Raw genomic sequence first — 27,612 nt, forward strand, 5'->3', positions numbered from 1 at the left:
CTGAAAAAGATTGAATCAAAGTGTTTTAACCATATTGTAGACTTTTCAATCCACTTTCATATCAATAGGCAATTATTGCTCCCATTTATATATATACACTGCTCAAAAAAATAAAGGGAACACTAATATAACACATCCTAGATCTGAATGAATGAAATAATCTTATTAAATACTTTTTTCTTTACATAGTTGAATGTGCTGACAACAAAATCACACAAAAATAATCAATGGAAATCCAATTTATCAACCCATGGAGGTCTGGATTTGGAGTCACACTCAAAATTAAAGTGGAAAACCACACTACAGGCTGATCCAACTTTGATGTAATGTCCTTAAAACAAGTCAAAATGAGGCTCAGTAGTGTGTGTGGCCTCCACGTGCCTGTATGACCTCCCTACAAAGCCTGGGCATGCTCCTGATGAGGTGGCAGATGGTCTCCTGAGGGATCTCCTCCCAGACCTGGACTAAAGCATCCGCCAACTCCTGGACAGTCTGTGGTGCAACGTGGCGTTGGTGGATGGAGTGAGACATGATGTCCCAGATGTGCTCAATTGGATTCAGGTCTGGGGAACGGGCGGGCCAGTCCATAGCATCAATGCCTTCTTGCAGAAACTGCTGACACACTCCAGCCACATGAGGTCTAGCATTGTCTTGCATTGGAGGAACCCAAGGCCAACCGCACCAGCATATGGTCTCACAAGGGGTCTGAGGATCTCATCTCGGTACCTAATGGCAGTCAGGCTACCTCTGGCGAGCACAAGGAGGGCTGTGCGGCCCCCCAAAGAAATGCCACCCCACACCATGACTGACCCACCGCCAAACCGGTCATGCTGGAGGATGTTGCAGGCAGCAGAACGTTCTCCACGGCGTCTCCAAACTCTGTCAAGTCTGTCACATGTGCTCAGTGTGAACCTGCTTTCATCTGTGAAGAGCACAGGGCGCCAGTGGCGAATTTGCCAATCTTGGTGTTCTCTGGCAAATGCCAAACGTCCTGCACGGTGTTGGGCTGTAAGCACAACCCCCACCTGTGGATGTCGGGCTCTCATAACACCCTCATGGAGTCTGTTTCTGATTGTTTTTAGCAGACACATGCACATTTGTGGCCTGCTGGAGGTCATTTTGCAGGGCTCTGGCAGTGCTCCTCCTGCTCCTCCTTGCACAAAGGCGGAGGTAGCTGTCCTGCTGCTGGGTTGTTGCCCTCCTACGGCCTCCTCCACGTCTCCTGATGTACTGGCCTGTCTCCTGGTAGCGCCTCCATGCTCTGGACACTACGCTGACAGACACAGCAAACCTTCTTGCCACAGCTCGCATTGATGTGCCATCCTGGATGAGCTGCACTACCTGAGCCACTTGTGTGGGTTGTAGACTCCGTCTCATGCTACCACTAGAGTGAAAGCACCGCCAGCATTCAAACGTGACCAAAACATCAGCCAGGAAGCATAGGAACTGAGAAGTCGTCTGTGGTCACCACCTGCAGAACCACTCCTTTATTGGGGGTGTCTTGCTAATTGCCTATAATTTCCACCTGTTGTCTATTCAGCATGTGAAATTTATTGTCAATCAGTGTTGCTTCCTAAGTGGACAGTTTGATTTCACAGAAGTGTGATTGACTTGGAGTTACATTGTGTTGTTTAAGTGTTCCCTTTATTTTTTTGAGTAGTGTATTTTAGAAAATGTATTGAAATTGCATGATTTTCAAATTAATTTTAATTGTATTGATGCAATTACATTGTATCTGCGGTTTTGTTAAAGCCTCCATCATTTCCTCACAGTAGAGACTCAAATGCATGATTCACACTTTAGGTCAGATACAAACCTGCTGACTGAATATATATATATATATTAATATATAAAAATAATATATATATATATATATATATATATTATTTTTTACTTTGTCCTTTTCAGCATGGTTCCAGCAACTATGGTGGATGTGTAACGAAGCCAGCCCATGTACAGTTTGGCTTGGCTAGACTTAGTTTGCCTTAGTGTGAATCAGCAACAGAGAGACTTGGGGACAACAGTTGTTCTCCTCCCAAGTGACAGTGGTAGAAGATCCTCACCCTGGCTATTTACCTGCATGCCAAGGTTAAATCAACACTAATGATGAATGCCTTGTCCCATCCTGATAATCAGCTGTGTGATTCATGGAATTGATTTGTCCAGCTAAATGGACAATTGCTTATTATTTACTCATTGCACAGGTAGCTGTGGACTGACCAGATATTGATTAGACTTGACTTAAGTTCTAAATTACACATGATAACAAGGGGAAAGAGAAATAACAAGAGGACTAATCGGTTTGTCTTTGTCTCAATGGCAAATATCCTGTCATGGTTGGAGGGGCTCCTTTGTTAGTTAAATACTATATCTTTTCTGTGCAGGTTCAATGAACAAGGTGCATCAGTGACTTCGCACAGCTTGTAACTTAACTGGCTTTACTTAGTTGGTCCTCTTGGGTCCATTGAAGCAAAGGGTGTCTACCATGGCTTTCCACTTCAGCCATTTCTGTGTGAAGACCTTTGCTCCTTGCCAGGGCTTTGCTGAGTTTACCACAGCATGTGGATGCTCACCTATTAGATCCGTGGCCTCAAATTATACTCATTAGCCTCTCAAATGAAATTGGACTAGCCTGATTAATCCTCAAAACCAACATTGTATTCTCTGTCATAGCAACTAAGTGTTATGTGTTAGCAGGTGCACTAAATTACTAATTTAGTGACAAATGATAATCTCACACAGAGGCAGCCAAGACTTTAATTGTAAGGCTGTGTTTTCCCATGGGAAAGTTATTCACTGTTGTAGATGGATACAGACTAGTATTATGCTGTAAAGGATGCCACGAGCAGTATAAATCACCTCTCTAAACTTGAGTTGAGCTCATAAACTGTGATAAGTGGAAGTGTCTGTGTATGATCCGTCACCAGAATGTATGAAATATCCATATTTATATGAATCTTTTATCATTCCACTGCATGACTTTATAGCTAGTCTTCAATACCTACTGGAACAGTGATTCCCAGTGCCTTTATTAAAAATGTATCAATCTTCCACAATATGGGTACTTTGGTGCGCATGTCCCCGGTTGAAGGACAATGTGCTGAAGGTGTTTTGACAAAGGCTTCAGGAGGAAAATGGTTTACCACATTGTTTTGGCACCAAGCTTCAATAACACCTGCAATAGGATTTACTCACAGTGGAATAGAGATCCTCAGCAGTACTCTATAGTTTCATCTTATTCTGCCTCTGGTTCAGCCAGGCAGTGGACTGCACTGCACAAAATGAATGGGTTTTTCCACAAATGTTTACTTCAATTTCCATAGACTGGAGTCACAGCCAGGTCTTTTGTGCTATACTACTAGGCTGCCTAGTGTTAGGTGGTTGGAGAAGAGGTTTGGTGTCGAGGGTCTGTGGAGTAATATTTCTGGCCTCTTTGATTCCATCTTGACCTTTTGAGTTACAAAGACAGCCCGATTCTGGTATTTTTTTCCCACTAATTGGTCTTTTGACTAATAACATCAGATCTTTTCACATCGGAGCTTATCTGAATGGTCAAAATACAAATTAGTGAAAAAAAGTTCAGAATTGGGCTGAACATATAAACACAACCAGAATCATCAAGTTGTCAAGACATTTCCGGATTGCTCAACTATATGGGGTGTCGTTACCAAAACCCAATCTGAAATCATCGCCACAGGCACTAGCCCTGTTATAAGCTACACGGTTCTCTTCTAAAAGACTGTTATAGAAATTCCACAAAATCCCCTTTTATATCCAGCCTGATGGCCTAACCATGTGAGGTATTTTGGCTTCCCCTTCACATGCAGTTATTCAGCATATTCATGATTTTAGGAGAATGCCTCAGTACTAGGTGCTTAAAGGGGATTCAATAATGTGATCTAGGAGATTAATCAATAAGATATGCAAATGTCATTATGCAAATATGACAAGTGGGCAGGTTGACAGCGTAAATCATTTCCTAAGAATATTGTAACAGAGGGAGAGAGAGAATGTTTGTCTTTGGAAATCAACATCATCATAAGCCCAGACCTGTAAATCTTCTGTGTGATAAAAGCACTGAGTGACATGATCTTCCTCTGGCTGTTAGCTATTTCAGTGTCTTCAGAGAAAACAATCAGTGTGACTGGCTGGCTGGGATTCAAGCAGACTATATATATATATATATATATATATATATATATATATATATATATATATATATATATCTCTCTCTCTCTCTCTCTCTCTCTCTCTCTCTCTCTCTCTCTCTCTCTCTCTCTCTCTCTCTCTCTCTCTCTCTCTCTCTCTCTCTCTCTCTCTCTCTCTCTCTCTCTCTCTCTCTCTCTCTCTCTCTCTCTCTCTCCTCTCTCTCTCTCTCTCTCTCTCTCTCTCTCTCTCTCTCTCTCTCTCTCTCTCTCTCTCTCTCTCTCTCTCTCTCTCTCTCTCTCTCTCTCTCTCTCTCCTCTCTCCCTCTCTCTCTCTCTCTCTCTCTCTCTCTCTCTCTCTCTCTCTCTCTCTCTCTCTCTCTCTCTCTCTCTCTCTCTCTCTCTCTCTCTCTCTCTCTCTCTCTCTCTCTCTCTCTCTCTCTCTCTCTCTCTCTCTCTCTCTCTCTCTCTCTCTCTCTCTCTCTCTCTCTCTCTCTCTCTCTCTCTCTCTCTCTCTCTCTCTCTCTCAGCAAGAAGACTAGAGAAATCAACATTTTAATCAGTTGTCATTTTGATTCAACACACGTACTACAAAAAGGGTATGCTGCAGTTTTCCTAAAGCTTGAAAACCAATATTTAAGTAAATCTATTTGAATATTTCTGAATACAAATATTTTTTTTAAATAATTTTGAGGGATAATAAAATTCATTAATAATAAAATGTAATTAGATAAACTACACATTCATGAACATGTACATCTATAAACATAGTGTAACTGACCCTTTTAGTGAGTATACTGTGATACATTTTGAAGTTTACAACATTACCAGAGAAACACTGTAGTGTCAAGTCAAATACACACAACTAAAATGAAGTAATTAGACAATCCCTTTGACAGTAAAAGAATAAATACAGAGTACAATTTTGAGGACAGCAACGTGCCTCGCAGAATATCCGCCACAATGGCACAAATGTAAATGAGAATCTTCCCAATTCACAACTGCAAGAGGACGCTTTCCTGAATCCTTAACTTTGTCCCGCTTCAAAGTGTGATGCAACCGAGGCTTTCCTCTCCGAAGAGGTAGATCTGCTCTTGGTATATCTGAACTGTTACACAGGCCCTGTTTTTAACTCTTAAAACCTGTGGCGTCTGGCAGCGCTCTGTCGGAGGCCCCCCTGCCATGCATTAGGCCTGAAACAGTCACTCAAGTGGGATGAGATGTTCCATCATGGCGACAGGCTCCCACATCACTCTTGATAATGAAAAGCTCAGCCGCCTCCACCTGAACACTTCATCAGACAACCCCTGCTGCGAGTCCGGAGGGGCAATTGTCTCCATAAAAAAATATAAGGTTTCTGGAATTCATATCAGGTCTTGGGTTTAAGACAACTTCTCAGCTCCCCCTCCTGCCTTCCACCCCCTCCTTCAGTCCTCTCTGCTACAGCTGTATGCCTGCAGGCTTCTGTCTGTTTGTGTTGTTCTCTCCTCATCTGTCCTCCTCTCGGGGTAGATGAGGCCTGGGTTCTGTCTCGGAGCTATGACTTAGATCTTTGTCTCTCTGTGGTCAGGTCTGAATGAGTCTCTGATGGCCAGAAGGTTGGAGGCCAGTAGGTGTCCACTCACTCTGTTGTGCCATTCCTTGGATCGGCCCCTGGAAATCACACACAGTAACAGGAAGTTAGTACACAGGAAGCGTCACCAGGGTTCAGATGAGACAGTCAGAGAGACACAAAGGCCGCATTTCAGGCAGACTACATTGCAGTTGCCTGCCAGACATAACCACATCATATTATATAGCAATCTGATGCGTGACTGCAAAGTAAATGACTTGATGAGCAACCATTGGTTGCTGTATCCCACTGGGCACACAGTGGTTGAATCAACTTTGTTTCCACGTCATTTCAATGAAATTACGTTAAACCAATGTGGAATAGATGTTGAATTGACATCTGTGCCCAGTGGGATGTAGCATGACTGCAATATAGTCTGCCTGGAACGCAACCAAACCTTGGTGTAAGAGACACAGTGACTAAGACCATTTCACTTTCAATTTCCTCGATATCAGTGTCATTGGCTTTCGCTATTAAGCTCAGCAGGCCAAAGAACACTGAGTTGATTATCGACAATAAGCCAACAAGTACTCAAAACCTAATGCCACTAGCACTGCAAATAAACCCAATATGCTAGGGCTGCCCAGCTCTTTTCTATGAGTATTTAAAGAGAGTAGAATGAGGCAGAGATGTTATCTCCGTTACCGCTCAGTTCTGATGTAATGAAGTGAGAAAACCCTGCAGAGATAATCATCATAATCGTGTGAATCTGTCTTGTTGGCAAACCGTCTCGTTCAGATCTCTCTATGCTGCCTAGTGTGATGAGTGTGTGGCTGAGGCCCCGATTCTGACCAGATCTAAGCACGCGTAAATGGAACGGAAATCCCTTTATGCACTTTTCTCTCTATGCGTATTCTGACCTTGAACTAAAGCATGAGAATAGTGTGCTATTCACCTACAATTCGTTTTGGATGGAGATTGAATAAATGAAGGTGTGTCTACAGATACACCGTATTCTGACCTTCACTTTATTCCCTAATAATTCCACCAATTTTACACGAGAGGAAACCATGAATACAAGAATTTCGCTACACCCGCAATAACATCTGCTAAACACGTGTATGTGACCAATATGATTTTATTTGAATAAGGTCTAGCGAACCTACCAGTTCCAAGTGGATAAAGTATCTACTTTTATCCGATAGAAATAACACCATTCTCCATGCACTATAATTTACAACTAAATACGAGATATTGGTAAGAGCTCCAGTAGGTACATTTGTAATCCATTTGGATAAGGACATTGTAAATATAAATGACTCTTGTTTTATTTTACCTTAGAATCGCTGGAGTCAATATGGCAGCAAACTGAAGCATGCTGTGCCATTATGCAGAATTGTAATTGTATGGCCTTCTAACTTGCAGGGATGGGAACTCTTGAATGTCTTAATTATGGACTACCCCGACTTTCTCTGTTTCCTATTTCTATCATGTTAAAAATGTGCCACTATCAGTATCTACCGTCAGTAGGTCTAAAAACAACACATTCAACTGGCAATTTACCATTAGTTCCCTTCAGTTAGTAGGCCTATAGCCTAAATTATCATTCCATTTAATTACATTGTTTCGTTTACCTTCATTTGCTTCCTCTGTAAACGCCCTCACGGCCATGTGGTTGTTTCTGAGGTTCATTAGTACCAGTTAATAATATAAAAAAATACATTAAGTCGTTATGGAGCGAAGCGCAGACCAAACAGTAAGTTTGAACCTGACGCATGGCGCAATACTTGGCTGTGTCATTACACAGTTCCATGGTTAATGCAGGCAATGGATGAGGGTATAACCCACAGTACTATTGTACACTATTCTCCCTATTATAATTCTATGTACACTAATCTACCAACACCACCATGTGTTAAAGAACTGAATGTGGAAATGTTTGATTCATCAATGTACACTGCTCAAAAAAATAAAGGGAACACTTAACCTGTTGGGGCTAGGGGGCAGTATTTGCACGGCCGGATAAAAAACGTACCCGATTTAAACTGGTTACTACTCTTGCCCAGAAACGAGAATATGCATATAATTAGTAGATTTGGATAGAAAACACTAACAGTTCTAAAACTGTTTGAATGGTGTCTGTGAGTATAACAGAACTCATATGGCAGGCCAAAACCTGAGAAGATTCCATACAGGAAGTGCCCTGTCTGACAATTTGTTCTCCTTCATTGGCATCTCTATCAAAAATACAGCATCTCTGCTGTAACGTGACATTTTCTAAGGCTTCCATTGGCTCTCAGAAGGCGCCAGAAAATGGAATGACGTCTCTCCAGTCTCTGGGCGAAAAACAGCAGGAGATTTTGTGAGTGGTCAGGCTGAGAACAGTGACACTGGAGATGCGCGTTCATTTGAATTCTCCATGTTTTTCTTTCTCTCTTTGAACGAATACAACGTCGCCCGGTTGGAATATTATCGCTATTTTACAAGAAAAATCGCATAAAAATTGATTTTAAACAGCGTTTGACATGCTTCGAAGTACGGTAATGGAATATTTTGAATTTTTTTGTCACGAAATGCGCTCGCGCGTCACCCTTCGGATAGTTACCTGAACGCATGAACAAAACGGAGCTATTTCAATATAACTATGGATTATTTCGAACCAAAACAACATTTGTTGTTGAAGTAGAAGTCCTGGGAGTGCATTCTGACGAAGAACAGCAAAGGTAATCCAATTTTTCTTATAGTAAATCTGAGTTTGGTGAGGGCCAAACTTGGTGGGTGTCAAATTAGCTAGCCGTGATGGCCCGGCTATCTACTCAGAATATTGCAAAATGTGCTTTTGCCGAAAAGCTATTTTAAAATCTGACACCGCGATTGCATAAAGGAGTTTTGTATCTATAATTCTTAAAATAATTGTTATGTATTTTGTGAACGTTAATCGTGAGTAATTAAGTAAATTCACCGGAGGTTTGAGGTGGGTATGCTAGTTCTGAACATCACATGCTAATGTAAAAAGCTGGTTTTTGATATAAATATGAACTTGATTGAACAAAACATGCATGTATTGTATAACATAATGTCCTAGGAGTGTCATCTGATGAAGATCATCAAAGGTTAGTGCTGCATTTAGCTGTGGTTTTGGTTTTTGTGACATATAGGCTTGCTTTGAAAATGGCTGTGTGATTATTTTTGGCAGGGTACTCTCATGACATAATCTAATGTTTTGCTTTCGCTGTAAAGCCTTTTTGAAATCGGACAGTGTGGTTAGACTAACGAGAGTCTTGTCTTTAAAATGGTGTAAAATAGTCATATGTTTGAGAACTTATGACATTTTGTGGTTTTAAATTTGGCGCTCTGATTTTTCGCAAGCGTCCTACCTTGCCAAGGGAGGTTAAACAACACAATGTAACTCCAAGTCAATCACACTTCTGTGAAATCAAACTGTCCACTTAGGAAGCAACACTGATTAACAATACATTTCACATGCTGTTGTGCAAATGGAATAGACAACAGGTGGAAATTATAGGCAATTAGCAAGACACCCCCAATAAAGGAGTGGTTCTGCAGGTGGTGACCACAGACGACTTCTCAGTTCCTATGCTTCCTGGCTGATGTTTTGGTCACTTTTGAATGCTGGCGGTGCTTTCACTCTAGTGGTAGCATGAGATGGAGTCTACAACCGACACAAGTGGCTCAGGTAGTGCAGCTCATCCAGGATGGCACATCAATGCGAGCTGTGGCAAGAAGGTTTGCTGTGTCTGTCAGCGTAGTGTCCAGAGCATGGAGGCGCTACCAGGAGACAGGCCAGTACATCAGGAGACGTGGAGAAGGCCGTAGGAGGGCAACAACCCAGCAGCAGGACCGCTACCTCCGCCTTTGTGCAAGGAGGAGCACTGCCAGAGCCCTGCAAAATGACCTCCAGCAGGCCACAAATGTGCATGTGTCTGCTCAAACGGTCAGAAACAGACTCCATGAGGGTGGTATGAGGGGCCGACGTCCACAGATGGGGGTTGTGCTTACAGCCCAACACCGTGCAGGACGTTTGGCATTTGCCAGAGAACACCAATATTGGCAAATTCGCCACTGGCGCCCTGTGCTCTTCACAGATGAAAGCAGGTTCACACTGAGCACGTGAGAGACGTGACAGAGTCTGGAGACGCCGTGGAGATCGTTCTGCTGCCTGCAACATCCTCCAGCATGACCGGTTTGGCGGTGGGTCAGTCATGGTGTGGGGTGGCATTTCTTTGGGGGGCCGCACAGCCCTCCATGTGCTCGCCAGAGGTAGCCTGACTGCCATTAGGTACCGAGATGAGATCCTCAGACCCCTTGTGAGACCATATGCTGGTGCGGTTGGCCCTGGGTTCCTCCTAATGCAAGACAATGCTAGACCTCATGTGGCTGGAGTGTGTCAGCAGTTCCTGCAAGAGGAAGGCATTGATGCTATGGACTGGCCCGCCCGTTCCCCAGACCTGAATCCAATTGAGCACATCTGGGACATCATGTCTCGCTCCATCCACCAACGCCACGTTGCACCACAGACTGTCCAGGAGTTGGCGGATGCTTTAGTCCAGGTCTGGGAGGAGATCCCTCAGGAGACCATCCGCCACCTCATCAGGAGCATGCCCAGGCGTTGTAGGGAGGTCATACAGGCATGTGGAGGCCACACACACTACTGAGCCTCATTTTGACTTGTTTTAAGGACATTACATCAAAGTTGGATCAGCCTGTAGTGTGGTTTTCCACTTTAATTTTGAGTGTGACTCCAAATCCAGACCTCCATGGGTTGATAAATTGGATTTCCATTGATTATTTTTGTATGATTTTGTTGTCAGCACATTCAACTATGTAAAGAAAAAAGTATTTAATAAGATTATTTCATTCATTCAGATCTAGGATGTGTTATTTTAGTCTTCCCTTTATTTTTTTGAGCAGTATATTTTGTGCGTAAAAGCTCCTCAAACCTGTTTTTTTGTATGATTCATACAGTGTTTCCTAATCCTAAAATGCAGTGGTGTAAAGTAAAAATACTTTTAAGTACTACTTAGTTTTTTGGCGTATCTGTACTTTACTATTTATATTTTTGACTACTTTTACTTTTACTCCACTACATTCTGTAAGATAATAATGTACTTTTTATTCCTTACATTTTCCCTGACACCCAAAAGTACTTGTTACATTTTGAATGCCTAGCAGTCTGCCTCTGATCCGGCAGACTCACTAAACATAAACGCTTTGTTTGTAAATTATGTCTGAGTGTGCTATCCGTAAATGAAAAAAACAAGAAAATCGTGTCATCTGGTTTGCTTAATATAAGAAATTTGAAATGCTTTATACTTTTACTTTTGATACTTAAGTACATTTAAAACTAAATACTTTTACTAAAGTAGTATTTTACTAGGTGACTTTTACTTGAGTCATTTTCTTTTAAGTTATCTTAACTTTAACTCAAGTATGAAAATGTGGTACTTTTTCCACCACTGCTAAAATGTGCCAAAAATAATCTACAAAATCAGAGTATTTTTTAATCTACCAGTTGGTGTTGAAATGGAGACGAATATGCATATACTGTATTTAGATGGATTTATTTCATTGATCCCTATTTTCTAAAACCGTTCTCTCAATGTATTCTAGTCTGTCAACAAAATTAGAATTGAATGTACACCGTTTTTAAAGGGATGGCTTAAGATAAATGTACTGAAAACGCTATTGAATTAAACCTCCACAAGAAAATCTGTTGGCCACCAAGTGGGAGGGTTTTCAGTGGTTGAGTAACATTTATTCAGCGTGCACAAGGGAACCACACTTGCAAAGCCTGTTATGCAACTGATAAGGTAAGTCTGAATACCAAATACTCAGAAGTGTATAGGAAACGCTTGCGTAGGAATGCCGTAAATTTCTCAATCGGAATTGTGCCCTAAGTGAGTAGTCAACCACCCCTACTGATGGTGGGCTATTGGAGCAGCACAATAGCTCCCAGTATAACGCAGGGGGAGAACACTCTCTCCTACTGTCCCTCTCTACGCCCCCCTCATTCCCTTTCACACTTTTCTATCTCCCTCTCCTCCCACTTCTCTCTCTCTGTGTGTGCTTCTAGACACCTGTTTTCCATTGCATGGCTTGCTTCATTAAATCAGACGAAACAAATGGAAACAGCGGTACTCTACAGAACAACCCAGCAGAATCATGCAGGGAATAAATTGATCAGATAAGAAGCAGAAAATCTATAAGGAAATGTGAAGAGAGCTAAATCATGTGTGCACCAGAGGTGCCTTTCTTTCTATTCATTATTTTCCTTCTCTATTTGAGTGTCTCTCTTTTGAGAGGCAGTGATCGCACTTGAGATACTGGTGCAGTCAAAAGCAGAGGATACCGCATTACAGAAGGTAAAGAATAAGCGTGTCTCTGGATATATTTTTTTAACGTCTGTGTATTCTCTCTCCCCTCTCATCTTCCCTCCCTCCCTCTCACGGTCTTGCCTACCTGGTATCTGTGCGACAGAGGTGTGTGAGTCGGGACCTCTTGGCCCCTAGGGGTTCTACCAGGTAGAGACAAGAGAGGACCTGGGCTCTCACCCCCTCCATGGGGGCCTCAGGGTGCTCTGTAGATACAGCTGACACATAAACAGGTCCGGCCGACGGGTCTGACTGCCAGGTCCTGCATGAGAAAATTGTAGAAGAGTCTTCTGGTTAATTTAAAAACAGACTTTTAGAATCAAGCTCTGTGAGAAATAGACCCTCAGATATTCAGCCACCATTTGACTAGGTGTTTGAGTAAACGGTCAACATTCCTTTGACTTTGACACTAATGTAACATGACTAGTATAAACTAGCTCTTTCGTCATTCACTGTGATGCCAACATGTAGCAATGGTACAGTATAGTAACAAGCAACATGTCAAAACAACTTTACCCAGAGTGTTCAAGTCCAAGCTGAACTCTGTTTGTCCCTGACTCATCTGTCCCTTCTACTCAGCAGAGTCAGCAGCCTGCCTAAAGACCCATGCAGCATCGTGCAGCGCTGTGCAGAATTGGCCTGGCAATGCCTCATTACCTGAGCAGGAGGTGCTCCTGTGGCGGTCGGGGTCCCAGGCCCTGCAGGAGGTAGCGATAGATCTCAGTGTCCTTTGTCAGGGTCTGGACTACTGCCGACTGTTTGAGGGTCTTCTCCCAAAGACCCTGCTCCCTCAGGACCCGCTGGAGGGCCTCTTTCTGGGGGGCATCCACCTCAATGGAGCCCTTCCACAACCGCAGCAGCCAGCCATCATCCACCTGGTATGGAGAGGGCAGGGAAGGAGAGGGTGAGACCTATTGTGAGAATCTGATTTTGAACATATCTCAGCTCAAATTCTCAGTGTGCTTAAATCCCTTTCCTGCAGTCAAATGACCAAATTGCCCTCCAGTGGCCTCATTGGTGGAATGTTATTAATATTTTTCATAATTCCATAATTCCTAAACATTATGTTTTTAAAACACTGAAAATATGGTGTTTTTATGTCGAACGAGTTTGTTTTATTTCAGTCTTCTGTGATGTATATAAAGTGTTATATTGCGATGCAAACTCAAAATGTAATACATTTCAAATCCATATCTGACATTGGACAGGTTTTTTGTTGTTGCCCATAACCATGTGTGTGAGGTGTATTCTTTTGTTTCAAAGTAGATTTGTTTAAGACTACCAAGAAACACTGCATAACCTTGATTTAGTCCACTGCAGTAAAAGGTTCATTGGTCTGACTAACTGGACAATCAATGGTGTTTCGATGTTGACTCATACATAATAACCCTTTTAATAGTCAGCAGTATTCTTTATAGGTGGTGTTGTTTTGGTGTGCTCTCAGAAAAAACATTTCACAACCATGTGACCATTGGGGGGGGGGGGGTCACTGTAACGGTAACTTTTATCTATTATATGTTATTTGACTACTATTTCATTAATTTGTTAGTTCCTTAATTAATCCATTCATTTGTTTGTCAGTCATTCATTAATTACATCAGATTCCATCGCACACCTTCTTAAAGGCCAGGTCCACTTGGTCTGGTCCAGAGCATGACTCCCAGCCTTGGCTCTTCTCCCTGGCCTCTCTCAGCAGGTGCTGGGTAGACTGGTCCAGTCTGGCCCTCTCATCCTGCTTCTCCTCCCCACCCTGAGAGGGCGAACTCCGACCCCCATCCGCCCAGAGAGCCTCCTCACTGGGGCTGCGCACACTCTGGTCCGGCCAGAACTCTGGAAGCTGGAAGGATCAGAGAAAGAGAGAGAAAAAGTTAGCTAGACTTTTTCCACATAAGGTCACATATGACTTAATCTTGACACCCAGATCCAAATACTGCATGTTAACGTCTGTCACAAGGTATACTGTATGACTTCTTGACCAATCGATGATATGGTGACTAAGAGCCTGTTGTTGGCATTCATAAATTCTTTTTTTCTAATATTTTTATTCTGTTTCATCAAGTAAATGCAATGAACTGACTGAACTGAATAACATAGATGAAGTGCCTCTTCATTTAATTTCCCTTGCAGATGGTTTATGACAGGAACGGGCAACTGGTGGCCCGCGGGCCCCCCTTTTATAAGTCCGTGGACCAATTTCACACAAAAATACATAAATAATTAAATGTTTCATTTTTTAGGAACTTAGTCGAAGTCTCAACTTACTGTTGAGAGTTAGAATAATAGAATATACAAGGTACAATTTCGAAAATATGGTTGGGAGTGGTATATGGATGTGGGACCCACGAGCCACTGTGGCCCCTCCGTTTTTCTGTGGTCCCCACCCCTATCAAAGTTGCCATCCCTGGTTTACGGTTGTGAACAATAGGGAAGTGCCTTCCTGCTTTTTCTAACGTACAGTACAGTAAGTATTACTGCACAGTGGGAGTACACTCATGAGAGAGTGGTGTGTGCTGTGCTGAGTCTTGTAACACCCACACACGTGATGTTAATTAGTATGGCTAGAACAGGCTGTACTGTAACTGTACTGTAGTGTGTACCTGAAGGAGGCGTAGGGACTCTGTCACCATGTGGGCAAGGCCCTGTGTAGCGGCGAGGTTCTCACTCAGGTCCCTTTGGTCAGGCCTACCCAGGCTGTACTTCCTCTGGCTCGACCTAGGTCAGAGAAACAGGAAATGTCATTACATCAGAGTTAAAGATTTAGGGGGTACAGTTTTGCCATTACTCTATACTCTCCTACAGTTTTTGGAGATTCTTGCAAGGAGGACTGTTATTCAATGCTTATGTAAAACGAAATGTCAGCATCGACTTCCAAATCAAGAAAAACATGTCGCAAAAGCAAAGCATTTAAACTTTTACTAACATCACTATATCCTTAAAACACAATATGCCACAACACAACAGTCCATGGGAGTAGAGTTTATTTGTTCTGGTCATTGTTCCTAGTGTGACATGTTTCAAGGCATAGCTCTGTTTCCAGTGATGGGAGATACAGAGTGTGTATTGTGTTGTGTTATGACTTCCATCTGTGCTCTACTCTGACAGCCTGTGGGGAAATGGTTGAGCCAACTGGCTCCCCTGGACAGGCTGGCATTATACGAGGAGGAAGAGAGGGGGAGGAGGAGAGGTATATTGTCTCTCTACATCAGACACAATCAGGCTTGTGCTATATGACATCACTGGGTCCACGATGCCACTTTTCGATGTGAAGTGGAACTTCTAGTCATGCTGTCTGAATACAGGGTGTCAGCAGAGTGTGTGCAGCTGAGTGTGTGTGTGTGTGTGTGTGTGTGTGTGTGTGTGTGTGTGCGTGTCTCTCTTCGCAGCGCTTCACTTCAGAGCCAACAACTACAGATACCCAGTCTTGTGAAGTTAATGAGAGTGGCAGAGTCAAAAACAAAGTTCAAAGACTGATGTGTTTTAAAGAATGAGTCACTTGGGCCATCTCTTTCTCTCTCCATCCCTCTTTCTCTCTTTCCCTCTTCCTGTCACTCTTCCTCTTTCCCTCCCTTTCTCCCCCTCCCTCTCCTTCCCATTCTCTTGCAGTAACCAGCTGATTAGTATTACAGATATTAGATCTCCTCTATCTGAGAAAAATGAAGGCCAGATGGGAGATTCAGCAGGCTTACATAAGTTTCTTTCTCACGCTGCGATTATACTCCCGAGTGGCCGAGTGGCGCAGCGGTCTAAGGCATTTCATCTCAGTGCTAGAGGAGTCACTACAGACCCTGGTTCGATCCTGGGTTGTATCACAACCAGCTGTTATCGGGAGTCCCATAGGGCGGCGCACAATTGGCCCAGTGTCATTAGGGAAGGGTTTGGCTGGGGTAGGCCGTCATTGTAAAATAAGCATTTGTTCTTAACTGACAAGACTAGTTAAATAAAAAATGTATAAAAAAATAAACCCAGCCGACAGCTATTCATTACCACACAGGGAAATAGGGTTTTGGTTAGATTACCATAGTTGATGTAATCTCTAGGAATTTAAACAACCCATGAATCTGACGCAGCATAAGAAGGAAAAACTAAAACAACATGTCAAAAACAGACAATTTAAAATCTGCCGTTGTGGTGATGAACACAAAGCAAAGCGCACCGGAGTAATCTTATGTAACAACAGAAGACATTTTACATGTACATTTTAATCATTTAGCAGACACTTATCCAGAGCGACTTACAGTTAGTGCGTTCATCTTAAGATAGCTAAGTGAGACAACCACATATCACAGTCGTAGTAAGTACATTTTTCCTCAATAAAGAAGTTATGGGCAAATCAGTTAGTAGGAAAAGACAAGAGCAATTGTTTTTTTTAGGGGTTGTGGGGGGAAAGATTTATGATACTCTTTCAGGAGGTAGGGTTTCAGATATTTTTCGGAAGATGGGCAAGGACTCTGCTGTCCTAGCATTAGGGCGAAGCTGGTAAGAGGGAATGACATAACTTTAACAATGTGGGATCCAGATCTCCAGACCTCTTCTCGTTTAGATTGCCTTACACTCCCCCAATCCTAACTTCAACCATAAGGGCCAAATCCACCAAACTGATCTTAGATCAGCATCTAGACCCTAGATTCTAGGGGCATCTTGATGTCTTCCTCCTTCCCAGAAAGCGGTGCACCGTACCTGGCTGGGTTGCCCTCTCTCTTCAGGGTGTTGAGGTGGAAGAGAGAGGGGGCAAGGCACACAGCGATGTTGGTGGGGGTCATCTGGTTCTCATCCACGCAGCCCACCACATCTCGGAGGAAGAGGAGGAGTGTCTGCAGGGCCTCCTTGTGCTCATCTGGCAGGAGGAAGATGGCCGCCTGGGCCGCACAGAACTGCTGGTCTTTGGGGAAGTCTGTGGAGGATGAGGAAGGGGTGAGCGATGTTAGACTGGAGTGGTGGATAGGATTGATTATACTATAAAAATGTCTATAATTAGTCTCAAAATGCCTACTTAACCATCATTAACATTATGATTAGGTAGTACAGTCAGTCACGCAGATTCTGTCCACTTACATTGGTAGATATGCAGGAAGGACTCGCAGAGTTTGCTGGAGAACACAGGTTCTGGTAGATCTCTGAAATACTGTTTCACCATATCAGCCACATCGAATGCTGATTGGCCATCGTAAGACGCACCCTCTGGGTCCGCCTCCACCATGTCACGCAGGTATTGGATACGAGACTTCACCCCCGACTTACGGAACAGACCCACCTGAGGGGATCAGAAAGTGAAGGTGAGTCTCACCTGGTGGGGGTGGGGGGTATATTCGACAATTTTAGATATGAAAACATCTAACCAACTTTGAAATTGTGAACTGTCACTTTAAAGCCTGGCCCTAACTATGTCTTGAATAATGTATGAGCAATACTACATCTACTGGTGGTACAGGAGGTTAAAGAGTCCAGTACCTGATCGAGACACTCTGTCCTCAGATAGAATAGAGCCTTGAGGATGCTAGGGGGTAGAGGTTCCCCTGTCTGCTGCACACTGTGGAGGAGGGATACACCAAACACCCTCCTGCCCTTCAGCTCTTGGGCCTTGGCCTTCCGCGGGGGCTTGGGGAACGTCCTGATGGGAGACAAACAATACAGGATGGAGGTCAAGGCTTGATGTTGAAGATAACCAGGTTAAAACTGAAACCTGCATGCTAAGTATAGACCATATATTGTGTTACCTACAGATTATAGAAAAGAGCAGAAGCTCTTAACTCTCCACTCAGAACCCAGTCCTACCTACCTACAGGTTATGGAAAATGTGCTATTTTAATATTTCTACAGTAGGTTTCCTCAAGGAGAAAGCCCCCCACTTCTATGTCAAAGATAATAAAACAAAAACATTAGTAAATACTAAAGTAATGTCCCCAAAAACGCTACAGTAAGTACTACAGTATACTACAGTCCGCAAAAACACCACAGTAAATACTACAGTATACCACAGTCCGCAAAAACACTACATTAAATACTATAGTATATACTTTTTTTTTTACTACAGCATTTATACTATAGTAAACTGTAAATACTACAGTAATCTACAGTAAATACTACAGTAAAGTCTGCAAAAACACTACAGTGAATACTATAGTACTCCTACCATAGTATACACTATAATATTTTTTCATTTGGGCACACATGCTCTTAGAAGATGCCTTTGTGTAAAACTCAGATGGGACATTTCTTTTAAAGCCCAATTGGTTTATATGCTGAATAGGTTGTTTTTATAAGCCAGCAAGTGCCGGGGTAACGGCCTGTGTAGCCGAGGAGATAACATGAAGACCATTTAAAGCCTCCCTCTCATTATTCTTCCATAAATCAAGTTCAGGCACCTTGAGATATCAAGCTTCAGAGCCAATGAAATGTATGATTGCAGAAATGAACCTACTACTGGAATTAAATTCACACATTTTCATACAGCATGATTCTCGTTGATAGTGCTCTCTCCCATTACAAGCAGCATTTCCATTATAGTCCTCAGCTGTTCAATTAAAAGATATCTGCTGCGTCCACCTCATTTCATTACCTTAATGGTGTTCTGCTAGTGATTTAATGTGATTGTGTGTGTGTCATAGTGTTAGTAGGTGTGTTTTTCTCTGTGTGTCTCACTCTCACTCACTCTGTGTGTGTGTGTGTAAGTGCGTGCGCGTGTGTGCGTGTGTGCGTGTGTGTGTGTGTGTACCTGTGTGCGTGTGTACCTGTGTGCATTTAGAGAGAAAGCCAAGGGGAAAGGTGTTTGGCCACAGCAAATACAAGACACCACTTGTCTGGAATGAAGCTAGTTCCACTGCAGTGAGGGTGCAGAATACTGAAGCACAGGATCAATGGAAAAGCAAGAGAGGCTGGAGTAGGTTATTTCTTTTGTAGTTAGCTCAATGATTGTTAAAACAAATAGCCCAATTACTCTGCTCTCAAAAAGTAAATGACCCTGTCCTCTTGCCTTAAGCAATCCCTTTTCCTCCAGTTGGCTACACAAATTAATAATGTCAAACACTTTATTAGTGGGGTAGCCAAGTTTTGGGGATCAGGTTTTGAAACATTGGTGAGGAAATAGCTACAAACAATAAAAAGTAATAACTCATTGTGACAAAACTGATTGGGATGTGCTGAGTTCTCATACATCATCCCATGTAATGCGATTTGAGGTCACTGCCGTCAACCGTCGAGATGAAATGTTCCTAAAAATGTGGGAAAACTTTGGGCTCTATTCAATCTGTATCGCTGAAGCGTTACAGATTGCGTGATATAAATGTTAAGGTCATTCCCGATTGAGCCGACATATGCAGCGTTTACCGTGAATGCAGTCTCCGCAGACTCGGGAACATTGCCTTTAAATTTCAATCACGCTGTAATGCTGAGCTTCCGTGATACAGATTGAATGTTTGGGAGTGTTAACAGATGTTTTGTCAGAAAGTAGAATCGGTTTGGATCCAAGCTCCCTTTAACCCTTCAAAGCAGATAGAGTACCACAGTACGAGTCATAATACCCATAAAACCTAAAGGTGAAACAGGGAAATGGTTCCAACTGTTTTTCCACCATTCATTTTTTGGGGGAAACACTTCAAATAAGGGCTGTGTTTCGTGTAGGCTTACCCTGGCATGATGTTTTGATAACCATGTAAATCTCTCTAGGACAAGGTGACTTAACGATTGGAACCATTTCCCTGTTTGACCGCTAGGTTTCATGGGTGTTATGACAACTCCACTGGTCCAGAATGGTCAAGCTTGCTAGTTTAGCAAAACCACGTCCATCATTACCATACCCCCAGCATGCTCTATTGCAGTTTGGTTTTTAGAACTCTATTGCAGTTAGAATGTTAATTTGTTTGTGTTTTTGCACGTAGATTGATTGATTAATTAATCTTATGCAACACAAAGATAAATAACATACATTTTTCTAAACTAATCCAATCTGTTATTTGGACTTATTGCAACATTACTGAAATGGGGAGTGGCCCACCCCCTGAAGTGACTCTTATCAACAGGGGCGGCAAGTAGCCTAGTGGTTAGAGTATTGGGCCAGTAACCGAAAGGTTGCTAGATTGAATCCTCGAGCTGACAAGGTAAACATTTGTCGTTCTGCCCCTGAACAAGGCAGTTAACCCACTGTTCCTAGGTCATCATTGTAAATAATAATTTGTTCTTAACTGACTTGCCTAGTTAAATAAAGGTTAAATTAAAACTGTACCCAAGGGTTTCTTTGTGTTGTCTCAAGAATGCTGTATTCTCTCTCCAACCCCCATTCAATCAATCAAATGTATTTATAAAGCCCTTCAGCTGATGTCACAAAGTGCTGTACAGAAACCCAGCCTAAAACCCCAAACAGCAAGCAATGCAGGTGTAGAAGCGCGGTGGCTAGGAAAAACTCCCTAGAAAGGCCAGAACCTAGGAAGAAACCTAGAGAGGAACGAGGCTATAAGGGGTGGCCAGTCCTTTTCTGGCTGTGCCGGGTGGAGATTATAACATGGCCAAGATGTTCACACCTTTGGGTAGCAGAGGCTCTGCTGTCTGATATCTGATTTACAGTAATTATATTGGTCAACAACTCAGATTGTGAATCCAAACAACTCAGATGTTATAAAAGGGTCTTAGAATCATTGTTCTTTCTCTTCATTGTTCCTGACCTGCGCTGGTGAGATGCACTCTCTCTCTCTTTCTCTCTCCACCCCAAGGACTTTTTGGGGCGTAGCCTTTCAGATTGTGACTTCTCTCTCTCTCGCTCCCTCTCTGATCATGCCTAGAATAATGCCTTGTAATGCTTGTTAAGGCTATGCAACTTAAGCTTTATGCCTTGTATGTGAATCCATACATTTTGCAATGTTAATTAACTACGCTTGCATTTAGAATTCCATTCTCAAACCTGTCTTGACCTTTCTTTTACTGTAACTCAACTATGGTCTCTTCCATTGCTGAATCATATTTATGGAGTCAGATATTCAGTTTAATAGAATTTGTTAACATACAAGTTACATAGTCTTATCACAGGTCGCATGTGTGGTATATATAAATAATATATATTACCAGTCAAAATTTGAACACACCTACTCATTCCAGTGTTTTTCTTTATTTTTACTATTTTCTACATTGTAGAATAATAGTGAAGACATCCAAACTATGAAATAACACATATCGAATCATGTAGTAACCAAAACAGTGTGAAACAAATCAAAATATATTTTATATTTGGAGATTCTTCAAAGTAGCCACCCTTTGCCTTGATGACAGCTTTGCACACTCTTGGCATTCACATTCTTGATCCTAACCGACCTAAGACAGGGCATTTTTACTCTGATTAAATGTCAGGAATTGTGTAAAACGGAGTTTAAATGTATTTGGCTAAGGTGTATGTAAACTTCCGACTTCAACTGTACATATGGAATATTACCCAGCTACAGACCTTATCCAAAAGGAAAGAAGAGAACCTGTCTATAATTTCCCCAGGAATCTAGCCTGAAGGTTATACTTTGTCATGCCGGCTTTTTCAGATGCTGATTTTTTTTAGATCTGTAATGGGGGGGGTTATTGCTCTGAAAGCATCCTGTGTTTTGTCTTGTGAGAGGCAAAGTTGCAACTTCACATAAATACTGAATTCTGCGTCCAATCTTCCACCTCTTCCCCCCTTCCTCCCCCACTTCCCCTTCTCTTCCTCTTCCACCTTTCCCTCATCGCACTACCACTTTCCTTTGATTCTTCTGGTCCAACACCTACTTTTCTCTACCTCAACTCTACCTTCCCCACACCATCTCTCCTCTCCTCTCCCTCTCATTCCTTACCAGTTCCAGCCCTGCTTGCTGGAGGGGGAGTACTTGTCCATGAGAGCAGTGAGTTTAAGTAGGGAGAGCTTCCGCAGCAGGTGGAGGTGAGAGACAGGCTGGGCCTCGACCCCTGGGCTGCTGGCAGTCACTGAGGGAAGGCTCTGCTCGCTTGACCAGTGGTGCTGGCTCCGTCTATAGAACAGACACAACAGAACAATAATTTGTTCAGTGATATAGTTCATGCATTTACAATATGATTTATCAAAACCTATTTGCGTTTTTATTCTCAATGATACAATTACATAAGTAATGGATCTGTATGTACGAGTAATAAACTTCCAATATGCCTTCTTAATGAGCGCTCAGGCCAGCTGTCATTCTCCACAGCCTGTTCTCACCTGATATTGCGTGGTAGTGGCTGAACCTCTGTGCCATCTCCATCCACAGATTCTTTTTCTAGGCTCTCCCTGTCCCCATCTTCCTCCCTCTCCATGGCTCCCGGCCCCAGCTCCTCAGCCTCCTTGATCTCCAGGTGGATGTGGTTGGAGGAGGAGGAGGAGGGGCAGGGGGAGGGGGTGGAGCCGCGGTTAGAGTCAGAGTCAGAGTCCTCTGACAGTTTGTCCGTCCAGGAGTTGACGAGTTGCTGCAGGCTGCTGATACGCTCCATCACGCTGTCCAGCGCGGAGAACACGTCATTGTTTTCGCTGATCTCCCCCGTCTCCGCCTCCCTGTGATGCTCCACCTCCTGGCCAATCACCTGGCCTATCGGCATGTTGTCATAGATACTGGCCCGGTGGTCCAATGAGGCTGGGGGGCTGCAGCAGGGGGAATCCTGGTCCATGGCCGCTGTGCTCCCCCTGCTCCGTCGCCCACGGTACCCGTGGAAGCTCCCAGTTCTCCAGTTGACGGAGGTGTTGTCTATGGGCAACAGGACATTGTTGTGAGTGAGGGCAGTGGGGAACGTTCCTGGCTTGTGTCCCTGGGGGATCTGGAAGACCAGGCTCTCGTGGTTATTCCTCTCGTCCTTGTAGTCTTGGAGCTCTCGGACTGGGCCTCTGTGGAGACCCTCCTGGTGCTGTTCTCGGACCACGCCGGTTCGTTTGCAGTTGCTGCGTACCCTGGTGATGGGGCTTGGGGTGCTGACAGTACTGCTGCTCTCCGATGTGCTGGGACTGCTGCTGCCTGAGTGGGGGGAGGATGGTGAGGAGGAGGCCTGGCTGCCCGGCCGGTCCCTATCCCTGTCCTGCAGGGTGGAGATGTCCAGGCACTGCAGCCGTCTCAGCCTGTGCTCGACATCCATACCCTCCTGGAGCACGGGGCCAGAGATGACCAGGCTGGTCCTGCTGTGGCCACTGTGGCCTGGGGAGCAGAGGGTGGATGTGCCCCTCAGACGCAGCTTCTCCATCTTCCTCAGCAGACTGGGGCCCTTCTTCCTGGGGGGCTTGTCCGGGAAGTGCTCCTCAGCACTGCTGAAGCTGCGCATCTCGCCCCGTGGGGAGGGGGGCCCGCTGAACGACGTGTCCAGGGACATGGTCTTGTTGGTGGAGGAGCAGCGAGACGAGCTCCTGCTGGTCTCTTGGTTGTCAGTGGCAGTCTTGCGGCCCTCATGGCCCTCACTCTCAGTGCTGCTGGTGCTGTGGAGGGAGCAGACCTCGTGACGGTCATTGGCTTCACACGGGGACATATCATGGCTGTCCGGTGAACACAGGAAGCCCATCCCCTCTAGTCGACGCCAGCGCCTTGTCTGCCTCTCATAGGCCCATTTGGCGCTGATGGCACAGGGCTCCTCATCCTCTGATTCCTCCAACTAAGAATTACAAGACAATAATCAAGGTACTGTATTAGCCATGTCTCAACAACAACAAAAATCAGGGCCATCTATTTCTGGACATCGTGTAACTCTTCAGAGATATGTTTTATTTCTTTTCTGTTTTTGAGTAGATCAGCTTTAATTTTGCAGATAGATTTTGGCCTCTATCAATGTAAATTGTCTGCATCATTTCCAATCCCCCATGTATATTTTTTTGTAAATATACACTGCTCAAAAAATAAAGGGAACACTTAAACAACACAATGTAACTCCAAGTCAATCACACTTCTGTGAAATCAAACTGTCCACTTAGGAAGCAACACTGATTGACAATACATTTTACATGCTGTTGTGCAAATGGAATAGACAACAGGTGGAAATTATAGGCAATTAGCAAGACACCCCCAATAAAGGAGTGGTTCTGCAGGTGGGGACCACAGACCACCTCAGTTCCTATGCTTCCTGGCTGATGTTTTGGTCACTTTTGAATGCTGGCGGTGCTTTCACTCTAGTGGTAGCATGAGACGGAGTCTACAACCCACACAAGTGGCTCAGGTAGTGCAGCTCATCCAGGATGGCACATCAATGCAAGCTGTGGCAAGAAGGTTTGCTGTGTCTGTCAGCGTAGTGTCCAGAGCATGGAGGCGCTACCAGGAGACAGGCCAGTACATCAGGAGACGTGGAGGAGGCCGTAGGAGGGCAACAACCCAGCAGCAGGACCGCTACCTCCGCCTTTGTGCAAGGAGGAGCAGGAGAAGCACTGCCAGAGCCCTGCAAAATGACCTCCAGCAGGCCACAAATGTGCATGTGTCTGCTCAAACGGTCAGAAACAGACTCCATGAGGGTGGTATGAGGGCCCGACATCCACAGGTGGGGGTTGTGCTTACAGCCCAACACCGTGCAGGACGTTTGGCATTTGCCAGAGAACACCAAGATTGGCAAATTCGCCACTGGCGCCCTGTGCTCTTCACAGATGAAAGCAGGTTCACACTGAGCATGTGACAGACGTGACAGAGTCTGGAGATGCCGTGGAGAATGTTCTGCTGCCTGCAACATCCTCCAGCATGACCGGTTTGGCAGTGGGTCAGTCATGGTGTGGGGTGGCATTTCTTTGGGGGGCCGCACAGCCCTCCATGTGCTCGCCAGAGGTAGCCTGACTGCCATTAGGTACCGAGATGAGATCCTCAGACCCCTTGTAAGACCATATGCTGGTGCGGTTGGCCCTGGGTTCCTCCTAATGCTAGACCTCATGTGTCTGGAGTGTGTCAGCAGTTCCTTCAAGAGGAAGGCATTGATGCTATGGACTGGCCCGCCCGTTCCCCAGACCTGAATCCAATTGAGCACGTCTGGGACATCATGTCTCGCTCCATCCACCAACGCCACGTTGCACCACAGACTGTCCAGGAGTTGGCGGATGCTTTAGTCCAGGTCTGGGAGGAGATCCCTCAGGAGACCATCCGCCACCTCATCAGGAGCATGCCCAGGCGTTGTAGGGAGGTCATACAGGCACGTGGAGGCCACACACACTACTGAGCCTCATTTTGACTTGTTTTAAGGACATTACATCAAAGTTGGATCAGCCTGTGGTGTGGTTTTCCACTTTAATTTTGAGTGTGGCTCCAAATCCAGACCTCCATGGGTTGATAAATTGGATTTCCATTGATTATTTTTGTGTGATTTTGTTGTCAGCATATTCAACTATGTAAAGAAAAAAGTATTTAATAAGATTATTTCTTTCATTCAGATCTAGGATGTGCTGTTTAAGTGTTCCCTTTATTTGTTTGAGCAGTATATATAGAATTTTAAATATAGATTTTTAAAATATATTTTCCTTTTTATTATATCTTCCACAAAGATAACAAAATTCTGAGATAACGAGTCTCTGAGAACATTAAATGTCCAATACAGCCATTTTTATATCAATGTCAAATAATTTCTGGGTAACAATTAAATACCTTAATGTGATTGTTTTCTATTAAAATGATCCAAAAATATCAAGAATAGCTTCTTAGCAAAGAATAATTTCACAAGCAACATTTTTTCGAGGACTGTCTGGGAGTGGTCTGAGTGCGGAGGAGAGGTTATTGGCAGAGGTTAGGAACTCTCTTATTGGTCTATTTACCGCATGGTGATGTCACTATGGAAGGCCAAAACTCCATCCCACCAAAACAGGCTGAAATTTAATTTCTCTTTTTCATCTAGCTCTTAGAATTATAAATAGTTTTCACACTTTCACAGTACTATTCCAACCTAGTTATGGAAATGTATATAAAATATAGGGAAATCTAGTTTTTGACTGCACTGGGCCTTTAAGTAGAAAATTATTAAGCAACATGATTAATTCTAGATGAGTTTTCACCTTAATTATCTTTCTCTGCACTTTCTCAAACAAAGACTATTGAAGTTTTGAGGAGTTTTGGAGGTGGGTGGAGCTATCTACCTAGCCATCGATATCAGTGGAAATCAATGTGTTAAATGCTAACTAGGAGCTTTTCCTCTGGTTACTGCGGTGTCTTTGACAGAGCTGCCATGTTGGTGTTCCATGGTGTTCACTCTCACTCACCCGTCTCTTTGATCTGCCCAGCTCCAGCCTCAGCTCCACACATTTGTTTAAAGTGCTTAATCTCCTGTAAGCAGAGGAGAAGAATGGCGGTTAAACAAGCACAGCAGCATGGGACCCAATCGAAACAAACGCACTCACACACTCTGTCTTTCTCTCTCTCTCTTTCTTTCTCTCACTCCTCTCTCTCTCTTTCCCCAGCCCAATGAAGTATTCCAGCACTACATACACTTCATCAGTAGAACAAGGAGCCACGGTGAGAAGGAGGGAGTGGATGTAAAGTCCAGCTACTCACCTGCAGAGTGAATCAAGTGCATCCTTATCCAGAAAACTGTGATCACTCTTTACCCAGTCTATATCAATGGGGAGCCTGCAATCTGAGAGGCAAACAAGGCAAATGAAAGCGTGATATGACATTGTTTGTTATGGATGAGCAAATATGTGGATGTGGTGTGTACTGTAATAGATTGTGCTTGATGGCTTGAGAGGATTACTATTTGATATTTACCTTTGTATAATTGCACGTACTGGGGAAAGCCGGCCGCTCTTAGCCAATCGCAAGCCTCCTTCGCTTCGATCTCTGCAAACAAAAAACAATACTCAAATTCAATTACAATTATTTTCTGGTTGGGCCCATTTTAATAACAGGACAAATATTTGTGCATATTAAGCGAGCTATTTTACGCTTTAATTACAATCGCAAAAATATTGCGGACAAAAATAGAAGCGTCTCTCTCATTTTTCTCCTCTCATCTCTGAAAGGGTATACTTTTACAGTGGATTTTTGGAAGAGGCCATCCTAATTGCTCCTAATTGGCTAACGTGGCGTGTGTGTGTCAGACACAGAAAAGGCAGACATCGTTTGTCAGAAGTGGCTTCAGTCCCTCTGGCCACACACAGCCTTTCATGTCCCCTCTGTTGAGGTTCCACCCATCTGCTAACTCCCACCATTGACATAGTACTGTCAGGGACAGATGGTGGAAAGAAGTGCAATCTTTCTTCAAACTTCAAATTGGTACTTCATGAAATAAAACCCAGAGAGAAAGAGAGAGAACGTTAAAGAGAGAAAACGATAAAGAAACAACAAGAGAGAATACTTGGAATTAGGTGTTTTTCTCCCAGGCTGTGGGGGTCAGGGGAAGACAGCTGGAGTTTGAGTTACAAAGAGGCGGCAGGTAGCCTAGTGGTTAAGAGCGTTGGGCCAGTAACCGAAAGGTTGCTTGTTCAAATCCCAAAGCTGACTTAGTGAAATATCCGGCGATGTGCCCTTGAGCAAGGCACTACTTGTTCTTGTAAGTTGCTCTGCATAAGAGTGTCTGACAAAATTACAACAAAAAAAGCAGATGGCTGAGATATGTAAACAGGGGA

General features: G+C 43.7%; 1 protein-coding gene across 2 annotated transcripts in view; it reads right to left on the reverse strand.

The window, feature by feature from the left end:
* Positions 1-4,684: 4,684 nt before the first annotated feature.
* The window catches only part of LOC115148827 (rho GTPase-activating protein 7), a 103,181-nt gene continuing 80,253 nt past the window's right edge, over positions 4,685-27,612 (reverse strand). For both annotated transcript variants that reach the window (XM_029691083.1, XM_029691084.1), the window contains exons 2-14: positions 26,753-26,824; positions 26,540-26,621; positions 26,248-26,311; positions 22,273-23,681; positions 21,893-22,066; positions 17,538-17,697; positions 17,142-17,340; positions 16,767-16,980; positions 14,687-14,801; positions 13,705-13,926; positions 12,747-12,964; positions 12,178-12,351; positions 4,685-5,798 (exon numbers count right to left, since the gene is read on the reverse strand). In XM_029691083.1, the coding sequence (XP_029546943.1) occupies positions 5,690-5,798; positions 12,178-12,351; positions 12,747-12,964; positions 13,705-13,926; positions 14,687-14,801; positions 16,767-16,980; positions 17,142-17,340; positions 17,538-17,697; positions 21,893-22,066; positions 22,273-23,681; positions 26,248-26,311; positions 26,540-26,621; positions 26,753-26,824 (3,212 nt within the window). In that variant the 3' untranslated portion in view covers positions 4,685-5,689. The remainder of the gene's footprint in view (positions 5,799-12,177; positions 12,352-12,746; positions 12,965-13,704; positions 13,927-14,686; positions 14,802-16,766; positions 16,981-17,141; positions 17,341-17,537; positions 17,698-21,892; positions 22,067-22,272; positions 23,682-26,247; positions 26,312-26,539; positions 26,622-26,752; positions 26,825-27,612) is intronic.

The sequence above is a fragment of the Salmo trutta genome, chromosome 15 (assembly GCF_901001165.1).
Source record: "Salmo trutta chromosome 15, fSalTru1.1, whole genome shotgun sequence".
NCBI lineage: Eukaryota > Metazoa > Chordata > Actinopteri > Salmoniformes > Salmonidae > Salmo > Salmo trutta.